Source organism: Schistocerca cancellata, chromosome 9 (genome assembly GCF_023864275.1).
Source record: "Schistocerca cancellata isolate TAMUIC-IGC-003103 chromosome 9, iqSchCanc2.1, whole genome shotgun sequence".
In the NCBI taxonomy this organism is placed as follows: Eukaryota; Metazoa; Arthropoda; class Insecta; order Orthoptera; family Acrididae; genus Schistocerca; species Schistocerca cancellata.
This window is the reverse complement of record NC_064634.1, coordinates 175,783,350-175,804,273: the sequence shown is the minus strand read 5'-3', so window position 1 is coordinate 175,804,273 and position 20,924 is coordinate 175,783,350. Positions and strand designations below refer to the sequence as shown.

The following is a 20,924-nucleotide window of genomic DNA, read 5'->3' as shown; positions in this document are numbered from 1 at the left end:
ACATCGCCTAACCATTTTTCGTCCAAAAGGTGGTGGAGGGGACGGCTCGCCAACCTAACAGAGCTAATACTCGTACCTTCGCGACCTCTCTGACATGATTTGCACACTTTCTTTGACAAACTTGTTCGTGTTTAGGGGTTGGTACTATTCTACCACAGAACCACTCTACTCATGCAATGCTACGACCTCCGACTAAAGCTTTCTGCTACTTCACATAATTTCTCATTCATACAGCCCAGGTCGCACAAGGGAAAGGATGCAGGGAAACGTGGCACACACGAAATAAAATAAATAAATAAACACCGCTTGGTTCATTCTCTCCTGATTGTTACCCACCGATTTATTTCTGCCGAGTAAAAGCACTCTCGCTATAATTCTCCTGTACCGGGATTTATTGAGAAAAATATGGAACGTGACAAGAAGTTCCGTTTCAACATACCGAAGCAACGACAGGTACTCAGCTAGTTTTGAAACAAAAGTACTAGTTAATCTTCAAGGGAATCTGAATAAATGAGTGTAACTTGTAGCACGAATAACATCACAGAACAATATCTGATCCGAATTATGCCTTTCACTCATAACGGATAAATCGCCTCACTGTTTCGTTAGTGCACTCCAAGCTTTGCATCATTTGAAAAGAGACCAAATTGCAACTTGTTGGACCACACTACACAGCTTCAATAAGTTACTGCTTGGTTTCTGTATTGTTTGGTTAATTGAAGACATGCTCCGTCATGTGCCGCTATGAGTAATGGTCTTTTGCGAGATACTCGACTTTCACGGCCCGTTGTAAACAGTTCTTTGCGCAGAGGTTGAGGTGGACCAGCATTCACTGACAACAGCGATTCTCAGCGGGCTTGAAACTAATTGTTATTAACAAGTCGTGACACTTTTATCCGATTCCTGTCCGTTTTTACGACCACTGTTCTTACGCCGTGCTGGATGGCTGTGATGAGGCAACAGGGAGGATTAGGAAGTCTCACGTTAAGCGATTAATGAAAATCACGAAAACCAAATCCATGTGGCCTGACAACAGTCTGAACAGCCATCCTCTGTAGCCTGAGTCCAGAAACAACGTTACCGAGATGGCAAATAATTAAAATATAGATGGTGCTGATGGAAAGATTAAAAATGCAACATGATGGGAGATTGAAAAAACTAAAACTCCAATATGGCGGAAATAGCCAGTTGTGCTTTATACCCGTTCCCTACTCTCCGCTCCAGCCTTTCATGGCATAGTAATTAAATGACCCACCTCCATTAGAATATAATTTCAATAAATAAAGGAAATAAATTTTAAAAATCCAACCAGCCCAGTTGTGTTTTGTAATTCCTCCCTCCGCCTCCTGCACCCCCCCCCCTCCCCTTCGCCGGCCGGAGTGGTCGTGCGGTTCTAGGCGCTACAGTCTGGAACCGAGCGACCGCTACGGTCGCAGGTTCGAATCCTGCCTCGGGCATGCATGTGTGTGATGTCCTTAGGTTAGTTAGGTTTAATTAGTTCTGAGTTCTAGGCGACTGATGACCTCAGAAGTTAAGTCGCATAGTGCTCAGAGCCATTTGTACCATTTTGAACCCTCTAGTTAGGTTTAATTAGTTCTGAGTTCTAGGCGACTGATGACCTCAGAAGTTAAGTCGTATAGTGCTCAGAGCCATTTGTACCATTTTGAACCCTCCGCTTCCGCCTGTCACCTCCTATCTCCAGCAGTCAGTCAAAATGTAGCTATTAATATCAGTCTGAATTGTCTAAAATGGTACCTTGACATTTGCCGAAACTACAGGGTGAAAAGTATTTAAACCGACAAACTCTAGGAGGTTGTACGGGACATCAAAACAAATATTTTTCCCTAATGTCATTTTTTTCCTATGAGCAGTATTTGAACCGGTAGAGGAAGATTTCTTTGGCGTCAAATTAATTAAATCAACAAACACTTTTCTATTTTTTTATGATCAAGAGACAACACATTAACACAACCCAATTTCAATTACAGTAGATTTTCAAAAATGTCTCCATTGACACGTAAACAAAGGTTACACTATCGGATTATGTTCTGTCTGACACGGGCAAAAACAACAGGAGTGTCCTGAATTGTTCCCCACACAAAAAAGTGGGGATCGAACAGGCCATGGTACAGGACCACCTCTGCCAATCCACGTGCCTTGGAACCGTCGGTCCAGGAGTCGACGAACACGACGACTGAAATGTGCCGGCGCCCCGTCATGTTGAAACCACATACGTTGTCCTGTAGGGAGCGGGACTTCTTCCAGCAATTCTGGCAATGCTCTAGCGAGAAAATTGTAATAGTGCCTGCCATTTAATGTCCTTGGTAGCAGATACAGCACAATTAAACAGTCCCCACCAACACCGACCCACACATTAACGAAGAACCGCACTTGATGAGCGCTAGTAACTGTGGCATGCGGGTTATCCTCACTCCAAACATGCGAATTGAGCATGTTGAAGATTCCATCACGCCCGAACGTTGCTTCATCGGTAAACAACACAGAGGATGGAAATGTAGGATGCATTTCACACCGTTCCAGGTACCACTGCCAAAACTGTGCTCTGGATGGATAATCAATTGATTCCAGGTTGTGGTCACGCTGTAAGTGAAATGGACGTAATAATTGCTCTGGAAGGACTGTTCTTACACTCGTCTGATTAGTCTTCATTTTACGTGCAATTGCACGAATGCTGATTGAAGGATCCCGCTCCACATGCTGCAAGACAGCTTCCTCAAATTGCAGCGTTCTTACCGTGCGACGGCGTCCCTGTCCAAGTAATCTGCTAAATGATCCGGTCTCACGCAGACGTTGGTACACAGCAGCAAAGGTCGTATGATGCGGGATACGACGATTAGGATATTGTTGTTGATAAACCCGCTGTGCAGCTCGTCCGTGTACTCACTCCAAGTGTATCGCTCCATTAGTAAACAGAGACAATGCACTTCTACACTGGTGGACAGCAGTTTCCTACAACTGAAGAGCGTAATACGCCCTCTAACAACTGAAGATCGTAATGCGGCCTCTAACAACTGAAGAGCATAATACGGCCTCCACCGGTTTAAATAATCCTCATAGGAGAAAATGACATAAGGGAAAAATATTTGTTTTGATGTCCTTTACAACCTCCCAAAGTTTGTCGGTTTAAATACTTTTCACCCTGTATATTACTTCTATTAAAAAAAAAAAAAAAAAGGAAACACGAAAACCGTAACCTTCACTTGAAGTGGTGTCATGTCCAAAGATATTTGCCAGTGCTACAATATTCCCTAGCTTCTTCTATTGCATTGTGTAAGTTGGCGCTATTCAGCACACACACACACACACACACACACACACACACACACACACACTCAGTCACGTGAAAACTGTTGGGAAATAGCTCCCAGTACAACAAAAAACGTTGCACAAATCTCACGTAATCTGCATAGAGAGCTTTATACCTGCTGTCGTGCTTGTGGCCTTCATACTATACGCTTTTGTAGTGATCGTGTGACTAGGGCCTCCCGTCGGGTGGACCGTTCACTGGGTGCAAGTCTTTCGATTTGGCGCCACTTCGGTGTCTTGCTCGTTGATGGGGATGAAATGATGATTAGGACAACACAACACCCAGTCCTGAGCAGAGAAAATCTCCGACCCAAACGGGAATCGAACTCGTGCCCTTAGGATTGACATTCTGTCGCGCAGTCCATTCAGCTACCGGGAGCGGACTGTGAAGTGGTAATCTTTGATTACATTACATAATGCTAGCTGTACGTAAATTTCATTTTTAGTGTTCGACTGTTGACCGTGGGGAACTATACATTTGCGGATTATGCCGCCACAATATTATTGTACAGCGAATCTCGGTGGAAAAGGGCTGGTCGTCAGTAGGATGCAGAGCGTTTGCCACGCTGCCAGACACCTTCGCACTACCTCTTTGCTACACGGTGTACCAGCGGTCTCCTAGAGGGGTACACTCACCACCAGCAGGGCCGACTGTGGTGTGCCACGGCGGCTGTGCTCTTGCAGTGGAAGAGGACGCGACAGTGACAGCTAGAAACGTAGCAGGTAGACTGAATATGGAACACCAAACTGCTTGCCGTGTTCTGCATGAGCATCAGCTAGCCGGCCGGAGTGGCCGAGCGGTTCTGGGCGCTACAGTCTGGAACTGCGCCACCGCTACGGTCGCAGGTTCGAATCCTGCCTCGGGTATGGATGAGTGTGATGTCCTTAGGTTAGTTAGGTTTAAGTAGTTCTAAGTTCTATGGGACTGATGACCTCAGAAGTTAAGCCCATAGTGCTCAGAGCCATTTGAACCAAGCAGCAGCTACACCTTTACCACCCCAGTACATACGGGCAGTGCAGCCACAGGATTATGCACCACGAGAGCCCACTTCTGCAGGCGATTCTTGCACCATTGTGCAGACGAGCCCGACTTCCCTTTGCAGACCCTTTTCACAACTGAAGCCAAGTTCTCAGTTTCCGCAACAATCATGTGTAGGCTGAAGTAATCCCACATGCTGCATCCCCCCGCCCCCCCCCCCCCCCCCCATGAGTTCCAGGAACGAAGCTGCACTGTGATTAGTTTGGGAGGGGAGGTGAGAATAGGGTGAAGGGAGGGGAAGAGGGGGAGGAGATGGGATACGACTTACAGTCCAATTGTGCTGCAGCATTTCAGTACTACACTGTTATTGCTGGATATGTTGGGCGGGAAGGAGTATAAAGCACAAATGGGCCACGTCTGCCATAACGAATGTTTTAATTTCTTTTAATTTCCTATTCTCTGGCTTTTCTTAAAAAATTCCCACCAGCACCATCTTGCATTTTTAAATTTATCGCCGGCACCATCTAGATTTTTTTAGCTGTTTTCCATCCTTATAACGTCATTGCTCCTGCTTGTAGATAAGCACCTGCATCTTCCCCTGCCTGTGGGTAGCCCGATCGATAAAGGTCAAAGTGGATCCGAATCACAGTAGACAACGCTATTCCACCGTGTTCCTACACTGCGCCACATCAGTCTGTTTTTTACGTTCGTCAACACTGGTAAGTGGAAGGAGCAGCGTTCGTATCACTGTTCTGAATTATATTTCCCCTAATTCTCTTCAATCAAATTTGTGATATTAAAATAATCAAGACTTAAGGTCGACGCCTTTATACCATCCTTGTTCAATCCAGGTTTGTGCCTTATCTCTAATGACCTACATACCGACAGAACATCAATGGAGAATGGAAATCGAAAACTTTCCAAGTATCATCCTTTCACAAACCGCTTTTTCAGTGGCATCAACGACACCCTTTATATCGGTCCCCAAGCCGTCTGCTAGAAGGGGAGTTAACTATTAGCGACCTCTTACGCTGCTCAACAGCGATTTCAAGATAATTACGAGAATTCTGGCTGCCTGCATTCGGAGTGTCTTGCACCAAGTCGTCTGTACAGACCACACATACCTCAGCGGTGACAGCAACATACAGACGTCACTCAGTGATTACCGCAATGTCATTGCACGGGCGGAGGCGTGTCGCGTACGCAGAGCCTTAGTGTCTGTAGACTTCGACCACAATCAATGGGCGTATACCGGGCGAGATCACTTTCGTTCGATATGTAAGGCAATGTTGCCCCCTGACGGTAGTAATGCATGTCGCTGCCATGGAGCTACTGTTACACAGATTACGATGCGGTTACAGGGACTTAAGCTGACAGACCATACCTTTGTCTGCCATGCATATGCGGACGATTTGGTGTTGTACGTCCTTAGATTTTTTAATCCAGGTACACAAACCATGCAGAAAGGGTTTCAAACATGCGTTTATAGACTGTGAATGGTCTCTATGCGAAGCTGTGCATCCCTGTCGTGCTGAAAATTAAAAGATATGAGAAGTGGTTGTTGTTGAATGCACTTTATGCTAGTGTAACGTTCTTTTTTTAAAAAATATATATTATATAACTTTACGATTTCGTTGAATGAGTGTTTGAACTGTGGAATGGATACAGAACTCGAATTGTCGTGTTGCGTGTTGTAACTTTAAGTTGTGTGCTTACTCTGTCTTATTGTTAGCAAAACTTTACGAATGGATTGGGCAGTCCAACTCCCAGTACCAATCAAGAAATGCAGTCACTGCAAAATACATTCAGCCCTTTAAGCACTGAATCATAAGGCCCTGTTCAAAAGTAATTACTTTGGTCCCTGTGGACATAGCAAATAAATTAGTCTTACCACTAAAGCAGCAACGGAGAAACGCGATATATTCTGGCCTCTCATAAAAAAAATGTAAATGTTAGCTACAGGCTCAGCAGCGTGCAATGCTGGCCATAATACTTGAAATGCACATGAAATCTATTTGGCTGATAAACGAGAACATTTAAGAAAATCCAACTTCTTTAAAAAATACACTCCTGGAAATGGAAAAAAGAACACATTGACACCGGTGTGTCAGACCCACCATACTTGCTCCGGACACTGCGAGAGGGCTGTACAAGCAATGATCACACGCACGGCACAGCGGACACACCAGGAACCGCGGTGTTGGCCGTCGAATGGCGCTAGCTGCGCAGCATTTGTGCACCGCCGCCGTCAGTGTCAGCCAGTTTGCCGTGGCATACGGAGCTCCATCGCAGTCTTTAACACTGGTAGCATGCCGCGACAGCGTGGACGTGAACCGTATGTGCAGTTGACGGACTTTGAGCGAGGGCGTATAGTGGGCATGCGGGAGGCCGGGTGGACGTACCGCCGAATTGCTCAACACGTGGGGCGTGAGGTCTCCACAGTACATCGATGTTGTCGCCAGTGGTCGGCGGAAGGTGCACGTGCCCGTCGACCTGGGACCGGACCGCAGCGACGCACGGATGCACGCCAAGACCGTAGGATCCTACGCAGTGCCGTAGGGGACCGCACCGCCACTTCCCAGCAAATTAGGGACACTGTTGCTCCTGGGGTATCGGCGAGGACCATTCGCAACCGTCTCCATGAAGCTGGGCTACGGTCCCGCACACCGTTAGGCCGTCTTCCGCTCACGCCCCAACATCGTGCAGCCCGCCTCCAGTGGTGTCGCGACAGGCGTGAATGGAGGGACGAATGGAGACGTGTCGTCTTCAGCGATGAGAGTCGCTTCTGCCTTGGTGCCAATGATGGTCGTATGCGTGTTTGGTGCCGTGCAGGTGAGCGCCACAATCAGGACTGCATACGACCGAGGCACACAGGGCCAACACTCGGCATCATGGTGTGGGAAGCGATCTCCTACACTGGCCGTACACCACTGGTGATCGTCGAGGGGACACTGAATAGTGCACGGTACATCCAAACCGTCATCGAACCCATCGTTCTACCATTCCTAGACCGGCAAGGGAACTTGCTGTTCCAACAGGACAATGCACGTCCGCATGTATCCCGTGCCACCCAACGTGCTCTAGAAGGTGTAAGTCAACTACCCTGGCCAGCAAGATCTCCGGATCTGTCCCCCATTGAGCATGTTTGGGACTGGATGAAGCGTCGTCTCACGCGGTCTGCACGTCCAGCACGAACGCTGGTCCAACTGAGGCGCCAGGTGGAAATGGCATGGCAAGCCGTTCCACAGGACTACATCCAGCATCTCTACGATCGTCTCCATGGGAGAATAGCAGCCTGCATTGCTGCGAAAGGTGGCTATACACTGTACTAGTGCCGACATTGTGCATGCTCTGTTGCCTGTGTCTATGTGCCTGTAGTTCTGTCAGTGTGATCATGTGATGTATCTGACCCCAGGAATGTGTCAATAAAGTTTCCCCTTCTTGGGACAATGAATTCACGGTGTTCTTATTTCAATTTCCAGGAGTGTATATGACCTGGACTGGGAGGCGGTACTGATTATGGTGGATTACTAACACTCAGTTTTTTAGCAAAATTATATTGTAAGTTAAGTTTGGCTTTTGAAAAACATCTGACAATTGATGTTACATTATTCACAATTGATTCACAAACAATGAGATTTAAACAGCAAGTATTATCTAACTTCATTAATCCAACATAAATGCAAAGCATCAAAATACACATAGCTCTGTTACCAAATCTTAAAAGCATTAAAAAAATGAAATAGCCTCCTCCCCAAAATCGTTTACGTACATTCCGCGGTTACTCAGCAATTATGAATTATCAGCCAACTCATCTACACTAACTGTCTGGCAAAAACAGAAATCATAATTATTGAACATCTTTACCTTATTTTCTTGGAGACTTCTGCTTCCATGTTCAACAATACTGACATATCTACATTAACTGCCTACTCCATCGTCTTTCCCTCACAGACTTACTCCAACAAAGCAGTACAGTATCTTTCGTTCTGTGGTCGCACACAGTCAGCGATCCACATTATCGAGACTATCAGAGACATTCATTGTTTATAGTGCACTAGTTTCATTTTAATTTATTAATATTCTTATCTTATTCTGATGCCACATACAAGTGTGCCTCATTATACTCCTTTTACTTGTAATAGGCCTAATACTGCATTTCTGCATTTGAACTATCACAAACAAAAGGTAGTGTTTCTGCATTAACGGCACTTGGAACAAAAGCTTTCCTCCTGCTATTTTGTCGAAAACAGAAATTTTTGAGACTGTAGCTGTGTACAAACTACAAATTGATTCTTGCAGAGAAGAAAACATCTACGACCCAAAGTTAGTAATGCAGTTTATTTATGAAAGTAGCACCGTAACCGGTTTCGATCCGACAAGTTCATCTTCAGTAGGCTGTTCACTTCATGTTACACTTGTTGTCTACATTAGTTGGAATAAAACAGCCAACAACTAATGTAAATAATAACAAATGGAATATAAAAGTGAACAGCCAACTGAAGATGAACCTCCCTGTTCGAAACTGGTAACGACGTTTCTGTAATTAAATTGCGTTATTCTTTGCAAGAATCAACGTGTGAAACAATTTCCTTATTGACACATAGTCAGTTTCTTGGTATGTCACTTAGAACGTTCTTAATAAAGTATTTCAATTGTAATTTGTCTCATTATCTTGCAGTGAGGCAGTTGTACTGGTCCACTGGGAACTAGAAATATTTAGTTATGATTGACGTGATATGTCTAAACGAATAGTTATTGTATGCAAAAGAATAAGAAAGAAAATATATTAATTATCTCGCTGTGATGTATGTGAAAAGCAGTATCGATATTGCAGGATAATCGGTGGTTTTAGAGCAAGTGAACAGAAGAAATAGATTTTCAGAACTTTTTTACTTTTTTTCAGATCTTCATACGAGAAAGACGTGGATGGAAACATATGTACCTTGTAACGCACTTCTGGTAAATATATACTGCTATTGATAACCAAACCACTTGTTTCAGTAGCGGTAGCATCCCTACATGTGTGAAAATTTAACTGTACGCTTTTTCACAGATTAATAGCATGTGGTACAGCGCGAGTTGTAATTTTTATTATTGGCCGCCATTTGCAAGACGGCATATCCTTGTTGAAAGTAATCCAATATTAAGGGGCGTAAAGCAAAATGGAAATTGTGTTTACATTTAATTCCTTAGTAAACATACTAAAGTAAAGTTAATTTCATTCGTTTTGCAAAGGGTCGTATCTATATTAAACACTCTTGTGGTTGTCGCTTACGGCTATCTTTTGTTCAGGTGACGAGATTTCCATTGTTATGAAAGTTATCAGTTTTGAACTAATAATAATGGTGTTTCTCCACACGAACTCACGTAAGTATAAATTGTTATTCAAATAAAAAGATATTTGATTACAACCCTGAGATATTTCGAAATGTAATAGATTAAGATTCTTCACACTGATCTATTCCTTATTAATTTTACGTATATACCGACATTCCATAGTGCTTTATTTATCGGGAACGTGAATGTTGAAAGAACTAACAATACCAAATAAAACAATACTCGCCCGTGATAGAAGGTTGTAGCGAATATGTTGTGTGTAGCCGTATGTGAACCTCCGATATATTTTTGACAGTACAAGTATACCCATGCACATACTACACATAAACACACGACGAAAAAGAGAAAATCACTACACGGTGAGCAGCAAAATGTTGTGGTATCAGAATACCTTATCAATTTTTTTGGATACAAATAAGATATAAATAAGCAGAAGTATATTGTTTCTTCATTCTCCTGACAAATGTCAAGTTTGGCACTTAGAACGTTTCCCATGTCCACTGTTGGTTTAACTCTATCTTCGTTTCTCCAACCAGGAAACAAAATTCTTGGATAAATTTGGCCAGGAAACACGATTTTTTTTAGTTATCAGTCATGTAACCTGGGAACTTGAAATCACTTTTTAAAGGGAGAAACATTCACTTACTAGGTTATCTGTGTGTTCCATGGTTCCTTCCGACTGTTCGTTTGCATTAAAATAGGTGTGAGGTAACACAGTACATTCACGCAGTACGGATTTGTTATTACTCGACAAATCGACCTGTATCCCGATGATATAGTGAACTGAATGTCACGTGACTAGATACAGTCACATTCCACTTCAAAGTGCTCCGCATTGCTTTGTTACTTAGAAGTGCGATCGTGATTATTTAATTGACTAGGTTTTGGCTGTTGGGCCGTCAGTGGGCACAAATATAAAGACACTTATGAGCGAAAAAATTATACTACCTGCTTAACAGCATGTTATCCTACGTTTGAAATGCTGTACAGCAGAAATCCGGAGTGACGCGGATTCGACAAGTCCTTGGTTTATTTCCGTTGTTATGTAGTACCAGATGCTACGTACAGGTCATGCGGTTCCTGCAGATTACGGGGCAGTGAAACCGGAACCCAGTAGTTTCCCAGACGTGTTGCCTTGCTTTCCATAGATGCTCACGACAGTAGTACGTAAACAACCGACGAGCCTCGTTGTTTCCGAGATGTTCGTCCCCAGGCGCCAAGCCGTAATTTCGTGCCCTTTGACAAAGTCGCTTATGTCAGTGGGTTTCCTAATTTACGGCCCGTATCGTCACTAGAATGATTACTCATTCGTCTGTGCTCCGCTTGTGATTTCCTTACCGCGTCACTAGGCTGCAACGTCACCAGGCGACATTTATCTCGCGTGGCCAGTCTCTCAATTGGCTGTCAAAGGTGGCAGTTCGTAACGTTCGATCAGTCATCTCCATACTACCTAGATGTAGATCTCTAATATCAGAGCATGGAACTTCGACGTGGCTGCAGAGTCTTGTCATCAGCATAGTCCGCCAAATTGTAATTAGGCAAAAAAACTTCCACCGATCTGTACGTGAGAACTTTACGTCAATATATTATGAATAGTCTTATGCAGGAGCAAAATCTGAAAGTATTTTATATAAAACATACGACACACAAAGTTAATGAACTATATGACAAACTACAATAATTGTTCAGTGAAAAAATAAACGAGCGATGTACAGCAAATTTTGGTGACACGTTTTAAGGACATGATTCAACATGATATTGGTGTCTTAAACATGTGAGACAATTTATGAGATTAAACTGGTAAGTGAAACGACAGTAATTATACAAAACTGAGCGAGGTGGAGCAGTGGCCATGACACGGAACTTATATTTGTGAGGACAACGATTCAAATCCCATTCTCGTCATTCAGATTTAGATTGTACGCGGTTTACCTAAATCGCTTATGGTGAATGGGGCGCGTGAAACCACAGTAAGTGAACAAAAGGAAAATATCAATCATATAAGCAGGAAAGGTAATTTAGAAAGTAGTCTTAGTGGGCTTATGTGAAGTATCTGTGATTAAAAGTTGTGACTAAGAGAACTGTGTCTAATAATTCTATTCCATAGAGAGGCAGTTGTAAGCCGCGGTATACCGATGACGGAATAAACTTTCGGTGTCGCAACAGTGTCCTGTGGTTCGGGTTTTTTGTCTTCTCGTCATCAGAGGCTGACTCAACACAGCACAGCAAGGCACTGAGACACCACGAACGCTAGACAGATCACTGGCCCTGACATCATCGTCCATCTACATTCTCATATTTGCTACAGAAGCCACCGAATGGTGCACGGCGGAGCGAACCTTGTACTTGTACTACGCTCAAGACGGGGTAAGAAGATCCCTGACAGCTTTCAGTACTGTTGCTAGCTTTCAACTGAGAAGTGCTAATGGCTGCAGGCGGAAACAGTAGCCATCTACACAGCTGTAGCACCACTCAGCTGTTGCCACAGGGACGTTGAGAAAATAGGTTCAATTACAGTTCCCTGTGGCGCTTCTGGCGATACCCTTGTCTCGCCGTCCAGGAGAACGTACTGTGTTGCATTGCTTAAGAAGTCGTCAAACCACTCGTGTATGTGGGTATTTATTCCGTATGCTCAGGCCTTTGTCAACAGCCTGCTCTGGGGCACAGTGTCCAACGCTTTCCGGAATTCTGGAAATAGGAAATCTGCCCGTTGCCCTTCGGTAAGGAAATTTGCTATATTAGAACTTGGAATAGGCTGAAGAATTCTGCTGCAAACCCACCTTAAGGGTATTCGTGTGTAATCTTTCGGGTCCGTTCTTTTACCAATCTCATGTACAGGAGTTACCTGCGCGTCTTTACAGCCGACTAAGTCTTCACACCGGCAAGAGGTTTACGATAAATGCAAGTTATGTAAGCAGTCAATATAGCAGAGTCCTCCCTGGTAAACCGAATTCGGATTCAATCTGGACCAGGCGACTTACGAGGTGCGACAATAAAGTAATAAGACTGATGTGAAAAAAAGTGTTGCTTACCGTTTTATTCAAGTTTAGTGTTGTCTCCTTCAAAGTAGTTCCCTCCTGATTGCACACACTTTTTCCAGCGCTTCTGCCACTGATGGTAACATTTCTGGAACTCATCTTCTGTAATATCCTCCAAGACCCGCGTCACTGAATTTTTGGACATCTTCTGTTGTTTGAAAATGGTGTCCCCTGATGGCCTTTTCGACTCCTGGAAATAGAAAAAAGTCGCACAGAGCGATATCTGGTGAAATAGTGTGTCTGTGGTAGTACTGAAATTTGTTTTGAGGTTAAAAATTGCTGTGCTGACATAGCAGTATGGGACGGCGCATTATTGTGATGCAGAATCCAAATCTTTCTCATACCAAGATCTTCAGTTATTATTAGACGAACCGTTTCTCGATTGATGGTCAGTTCTTCTGCAATCATTTTCACGGATAATCTTCTTTCAGATCATACAAGTACACACACCCTGGCCAAGTTGACATCCATCCGTGACGTTGGTGGTCGTCCACTACAGTCTTCATCTTCAACATTCGTTCTGCCTTCACTAAACATTTTATGCCAACAAAAAATTTGAGCTCCTCTCCACAAGCCTTCTGAAGCTTACCGTAAGTTGTTGTCGCGTTTTCACTCAATTTAACGCAAAAGAAATGACATGTGGTTGCGCAATATTATGCGGTTCCATTTCCGTGACGAGAGACACAAACATGTGTTAACTTATTACAGCACAACTCACGACTGAGCAGTTGCATCGATGTTCCGCCTGGACTAGAAGCAGCTTATAGACCAAGGTCGGCAGTTCAGCGCTAGCAGCCGTGCGAAGCGGAGGTCCGATTCTTCCGCCTGTGCGGCGTGTGCGAGTGTTTGTTTACTTGTGGACTTTGTCTCCGCGCGGGCTAGTAACAAAGATCATGGCGAACAAGTACAGGAAAACTACATTACGATTCAATTTCTGCAAAGACTACGAACGACCAAAGGCTTTAGCAGTGGAACGATTCATTCGAGAGGACGTCAAGATACCGCCAAACGATATTGTCGGAATTCACCTGTCCATCGTTAGTCCCAGGGTGTAGGTTAAGATGGTAAATGACGCGGCGTTTGAGAGAATTCTACAGGCGACAAAAGCAGGTCTCCGATTTTGCCATAGTGACGGGAATGTCGGCACGGTAACTGTAGAACATGCTGGTCTGGGTGTACGGACAATACGTGTTTTTGAGCTGCCATTTCAGCTCCCGGTGGACGAAGTTATCGACGCTTTTAAGCCATATGGCACGGTACATGGTCACACAGCAGAACGCTGGACACAATTCGCCACGTACCCCGTTCTTAACGGAGTGCGACAGATCACTATTGATCTTCAGAAGCATGTACCGTCCTATCTGACAATTGGTGGTTGTCGGGCGGTGGTGATTTACGATGGTCAACCACGTACATGTTCTGGCTGTGGCCAGGAGGGACACCTCAGGTAGAACTACATGCAACGGCGGATTACACAACTGCCTTCAGATGTGCGGGAGCCGTCGCCGGCGATGACAGTACTACCGATTACCTATGCCAAAGCCCTCACTGCGTCCGCTGATGACCGAAAGGACACAGCCCCGGTGAAAGATCAAGATGGCACACTCCGAAACCTTGTAGCAGACGTCGGGATGACAGAGGATGCTGCTCCATCGAGCACACAATCTACAGCGACAACATCAGATAAGACCGAAATCCCACCAAGCACACCGATAGTACACGAAGCAGTTCCAGCCACTACGCATGCTGTTCCGTCTGGAACGCACTCTGTGACGACAACATCAGTTTCGACCGAACTCCCGCCAAGTACAACGATGGAACTCGAAACACTTGCAGTTCCTACGGATGCTTTTCTGTAGGGGCAACCGTGATTCTCTACAATCTGAAGACACGGAAGGACTATCACGCAAACAACGTTCCCCGAAAAGGAGGAAACGGCGTCGTCGCACGACATCTCCTAGGGATGACTCTCCTTGCCCCGACGACGATGTGCCTGTGGACCAAGACGACACAACAGCCTCTACGAAACAGGATGAGACAATGGAAACTGTTCGATCAGACCCGCAGCGGTCTGTCACATTGACGGTACCGGGACGTGGTGATGCTGAAGAGGAATCACAACCAGTTGGCTCTCCAGAGGCAGATGCTGTGGCTATGGACACGAATATATCACTGCCTGCAAAGAAGTGGTATGACGATATTGAGGAGGCGCCGGACGTCATACAGAGGCACCCGGCACGCGAAGACGGCCAAATAATTGCTGAAGGTGAAAGTAGACGGGCGGGAGAACGTCTTCTAACTCAGCCCCCAGCGCCGATGCAGGGAGATGTTGTTGCGCCTCGACAGAGTGGGATTCAACGCCATGCGAACCGTATTGCGACATTAAATATAAATGACGTGCGTTCACCGGCCAAAATACACCTACTGAAGGAAACGATTTGGGCATCTGATGCGGATATTGCTTTGCTGCAGGGAGTCCACATAGCTGCACTCCCATACACCGCAGGCTACCAATCCTATTCGTCACATGGAGATCACAATGGGAGTGGGGTGGCAGTTTACGTGCGAGATGGCTTCCCAGTGGAAAACGTGTGTTATCTTCCGTCTGCCAGGGGAATGGCTTTCACGACGTTTGGGACACGCATCATCAATCTTTATGCACCGTCGGGAAATAATCGGCGGCGGGAAAGGGCGCGATTTTATGCAGAAGACATTGCCCCACTATTCCATGGACGTTATGAATGTGTAATAATTGGTGGAGATTTCAACTGTGTTCTCAGCCAGAAAGACCAATGGCCGCAAGCAAACATCAGCCAGGAGTTGCGAATCGTTGTCAACGACCTTGTACTTAGTGACACGTGGGAATTACGACATGGAGATGCACCGGGATACACCTATGTGACAAGTCATTCGGCGAGCAGGTTAGATCGCATTTATATCTCACGGGCACATGCAAATGATGTCCAGGACGCGGATCGCTGGCCATTGGCATTTTCCGATCACAGCGCTTACATCTGTACGGTGCATCTTCCCCGTAGAGAGGTGTGGAACACTAAGGCCCCGTGGAAATTAAACATTCAACATCTACATGATCCTGAATGCCGTCAACGGATCCTTGAGACATGGACGATCTGCGAGCGAAGGGTTGGAAGGTATGCGACGAAGCATGATTGGTGGCTGACTTGTGCTAAACCGGCGCTTCGCCGTACGTTCCTCTCATATAGCAGGGAGATGGCAGAATGGCGCCGCCGTACGACCGACTTTTATTTTGCAGCACTAAGCGACCTGGATGATAGTCTGCCGGGACAGGACATCTGGATCGAACGCAAAAGGATAAAAACTAAACTAGTGGCTTTAACTCGGAAACATCTTCAGGGAACCATGGTGCGCGCCAGATGTCACGGTACGATAATGCACGAGGTTCCTTCTATGCACCACGTCGTGAATGAACGCAAGCACCGACGACGCGTTTTGGTACGGGAATTAATTACCCGCGAAGACCGAAGAATGACGCGTCAAGCGGACATTGTCTCTGCATTCGTCGACCATTACCAACACATCTATCGGGAAGAAGCAGCCCCTGTCGATGACCTCGACCGTATAGCCACGCACGTCTCCTGTACACTGACGGTGAAAGCCGCGGGAACCTTACTGGAAGTCATTAGCTGTGAGGAAGTACATGATGCGATCGCACAGGGTGCGTTGAATCGCTCCTCAGGCATTGATGGGCTTCCTGCTGAATTTATCGAGAATTTCGCAACGAAATGGCACCGCGATGGACGGAAATGTACAATGAGATGTTAAATTCCGATGCGCCTATTCCACCGGCTTTTATGGAAGGCCTCTTGGTGCCAGTACATAAACCGAAGCCAGGAATTACGGTCACACATTATCGCCCCATCACCCTGCTTAATGCCGACTGTAAGATCTTTGCACGGTTGCTAGCGTCCCGATGTCGTATGTTAGTTCGTAGCGTTCTCTCTCCAGAACAGACGACACCGGGTGGATCGGTAAATGTGCAAACAGCTACTGGCGAATGCCGTGATGTGATAGCACTAGCGGAGGAGTGCCGGCTTAAAGCGGCGATGGTGGCGGTTGATTTTGACAGTGCTTTTGATAAGGTGCGCCACAACTATCTGTACGCTGTACTGGAACAAATGGGATGGTTCAAATGGCTCTGAGCACTATGGGACTTAACTGCTGAGGTCATCAGTCCCCCAGAACCTAGAACTACGTAAACCTAACTAACCTAAGGACATCACACACAGCCATGCCCGAGGCAGGATTCGAACCCGCGACCGCAGCGGTCGCGCGGTTTCAGACTGTAGCGCCTAGAACCGCTCGGCCACTCCGGCCGGCCCCACAAATGGGATTTCCAGACCGTTTTACTGGTCTCATTAGAAGGATTTATCTGGGCGCACAATCCTCGGTACAGGTTAATGGGCGTATAGCAGGGCCCATTCAAATTCGACGATCCATTCGCCAGGGCTGCCCTCTTTCGATGCTGCTGTTCGCGATAGCGTTGGAACCATTAATTGGGAGGCTAACAAATTCTCTTTCTGGGATGGAACTGCGGGGCTACACCTTCAAATGTCGTGCCCATGCGGACGACCTCCTGCTGCTCGTTCGTTCTGAGGAAGAGGTGAAGACGGTCCTTGAACTGTTGTTGGAGCACAGTGTGACGGCGGGTAGTGCAGTGAACATGAACAAATCGGCAGCAATGCCGGTTGGAAGGGGCCTTACACCGGAAGAAATCAGTCCGTTTCCTTATGTGCAACGATTCCGCTATCTCGGCATAGACTTTACCTCATCTGTAAAACATACTGCGGCAATTAACCACCGACGTATTTTACAAACAACACGTACCATGGTCCGACAACATCTCCTACGGCGCCTTGATCCTTTGCAGCGAGTAGAATATCTGAACACTTATGTGGTTTCTCGAATGGTGCATATTCGCAGATCCTTCCCCTCCCACTCACGCTCGGACGTCGACTTCAATCAGCACTAGGCTATTTTGTGATGATTGGATCGCCCCTCAAGGTGCGATACGCAACGCTCACGCTCCCTACGGACAAGGGGGGACTCGGACTTAGGAATGTTCACTGCCGAGCGACGGCGCTCCTTCTAGCCACGATGTACAAGCAATGGCGTAGCGGGCGTGATTCCCTTACATCCCGCCTACTGGATCTCCCAGTTACAGCGTCCCTCATACCTCCGGTGGCCTCCGGTGCGCCACATTTTGCTCATGTATTAACATTTATCGTGGAACTTAGTTATATCAGAGACGAGCTTCCGCGCACGAGACCTCCATGCGTAAAGGATTTTTATGTTAGGCTGCTACGACGGATAAGTCGTAATGTTATTGAACTCAAACACCCCAAGTTGCATTGGCCGAAGATTTGGAGACATGTGCACCAAAAATTCTTTTCTACCTTCGTTCGGGCACTGTGGTTCTCTGTCGCCTGTGGCAAGTTCAACACCAACCAACGGCTCCATGCAATTGGACTAGTGGACACTCCACTATGCCGGAATTGTCGCCAAGTGGATGACGACCATCACCGCTTAACTTGTATCGTGGTGGAGGACGTATGGCTCCTAGGAAGACAGATGGTGGCTTGCTACCTCCGTGTGACCCCGCAACATATTACACTGCTTCCTTCTTACATCCGGAGAGTGACTACTTTCCGGCGACTAAATCACAGTCGATCATCTGGGTCAAAGGTTGGACGATCGCGTACCTCTATGGGGATGCTGCCAAGTCGCGACTTGACTTTTGGTATTTCTTGCAGCAAGCCCAAAATGAGGTTCATAGATGGTCACACTATCGGAAAACCTTTGCCAACTATCTTCAGGCAGTCTTCCTCGACCCCCACGCAGTTGGGATGTGCCAGGTGCAGTCGGTGTACACATTTGACAGCTGATAATGAACCTCACGCTTCTCTCAACACTCAACATATAATACATATACTATACCACGAAATGATCTACATGTTCCTTTCAACAGAGTGATCTTTATGGAAAATAAATAAATAATTAAATAAATAAAAAAGGTCAAAGATATTGTGCCTACGTAAGCCTGCAGGGTTGCCACATCTTGCATAGAAAATCAGTCTCATTACTTTATTATCACATCTCGTATTTGTTCCCAACTCTTAGAGTTGCTTCTCTGCTCTGGGGGTGCCATTTACTACTGTATGTCTTCCATATGGGAGTCCGTACGACGGTCAACCGAAGGTATGTCTGTGCAGTTGTCGTGTGGAATGATTTCATAAACGCAAAATTTAAAACTTCATATTTTCTTTTGAGGTCTTTTAGTGCTACAGTAGACTGGCCAACGAGTGACTTTATAGAATTCCTTGCCCTGCTTACTGTATTTATAAAAGACCAGAATTTTCTTGGGTTCTCTGCAAGATCTTGCGCTAAGGTATGACAGTGGAAGGTGTATGCTTCATGTATCGATCTTTTTATAGAAGTATGAATATTTACTAAGTTTTGCTGGTCGAGATTTGCACGTTCTTTTTCCAATAGTGTGTTCAACAGTTTCTGCTTACTGAGCATTTTAGAATTTTGTAACTTAACCAATGTGGGTCTTTTCCGACTCCAATCCACTTACTCGGCACGTACTTCTCCAGAGCGCGTTTTGCAATCAGTTTAAATATTTCCCTTGATTTCTCTGCTTCCAGCATATGAAACTGAATGATGTCCATTCAGTTTGTAAATAGGACGCTAGCCTCTGCTTGTATGTTCCTTTCAGCATAAATACTCTCTTAGCTTTCTTGATGCATGTATTAACTTTGGTGACCACCGTTTTACCGCTGCTGGTCCCTCGAAGCTCGGTCGGCATGATAGCAGAAAATCTAAGGCGACTGGCAGAATCAGATTCTGTAAACAGGACTGGTGGGGTAGAATGTATTGGTTTTCAGGGGCATATGATAAAGAGAAAATGTTGTTGAATAATAACAAGTGAATTAAGTGGAACAGGTTGTTAAATTAACATGTCAGTAGCGTCAGAGAGCTCATGAAAAAAGGAAGGAAGGAAGGTTAGGGTGTAACGTTTCGTGGACAACGAGCTCATTAAGCGCGATACACTAAACGTGTTTCTGAGGAATGAGACGTAGACTTTTAGGGTTTAAGCGTTAGTTATAGATATGGTGCAATAGGAATGGGACTACTACAGCGGTTTTTTTTGTTCATATTTTATGTTAAGTTCTTCTTTCCGAATTTGTGTGCCAAAGAGCCCCACACGTGTGAGATGATTTGACTTTGCTGACAACTGGACAAGTCGGAGTCTACGTCGGACTCTTCAGTCAGACTACTTGAAGAGTGCCGCAGGAGGCAGCGAATGAATCACATAATAATGAACTTAAATTTGTTATTACACATCTTAGCTATCTACATCTACATCTATATATTCATACATGTATATACTCCGCAAGCCACAATACGGTTCATGGCAGAGGGTACAGCCTACCACTACTAGCAGTTCCTTTTCCTGTTCCACTGACAAACAGAGTGAAGCAAAAGTCACTATCTACGGGGCGTTCAAAAAGTCTCTCCGCAGTGCATTATGATTGTTAGCCGCGCGTGTCATATGCCACAGTGAATATACCGAAATGAAACTCAGTGAAAAAATAATTATTAATTTGTTCAGTATTCATTTTTACTTACAAATTTTCACATTAAATGTTGAAAGTGTCCCCCCCCCCCTTGTTGCTGAATACACAGTTCGTCTAATCACGTTTCCAAACACAAGCTGGAACATTTCTTCTGTGACCGAGCGAGGTGGCGCAGTGGTTAGACACTGGACTCGCATTCGGGAGGACGACGGTTCAATCCCGCGTCCGGCTATCCTGATTTAGGTTTTCCGTGATTTCCCTAAATCGCTCCAGGCAAATGCCGGGATGGTTCCTTTCAAAGGGCACGGCCGACTTCCTTCCCCGTCCTTCCCTAATCCGATGAGACCGATGACCTCGCTGTCTGGTCTACTTCCCCAAAACCAACCAACCAATTTCTTCTGTAACAGAAGCAGTGAAAGTGGATATTGCACTTTTCAATTCATCTATGGATTTTGGACGGTTTTTATAGACAGTTGCTGTCGCTGCACCCCAGAAGAAAAAGTCAGGTGGTGTTAGGTTAGGCGATCGTAGAGGCCAAAGTCCCTGTGAAATTATGCGATTACCGAAAACATCAGCAAGCAGAGACATTGAAACGCGAGCTGTATTCGCGGTTCCACCATC

At 45.5% G+C, this 20,924-nt stretch overlaps 1 protein-coding gene across 1 annotated transcript in view; it reads left to right on the top strand.

Moving 5' to 3' along the window:
- LOC126101270 (mucin-22-like) overlaps window positions 1-20,924 on the top strand; it is a 153,412-nt gene that overhangs the window by 38,074 nt on the left and 94,414 nt on the right. The window contains exon 2 of the mRNA XM_049911954.1: window positions 14,716-14,950. Within this exon, the coding sequence (XP_049767911.1) occupies window positions 14,716-14,950 (235 nt within the window). The remainder of the gene's footprint in view (window positions 1-14,715; window positions 14,951-20,924) is intronic.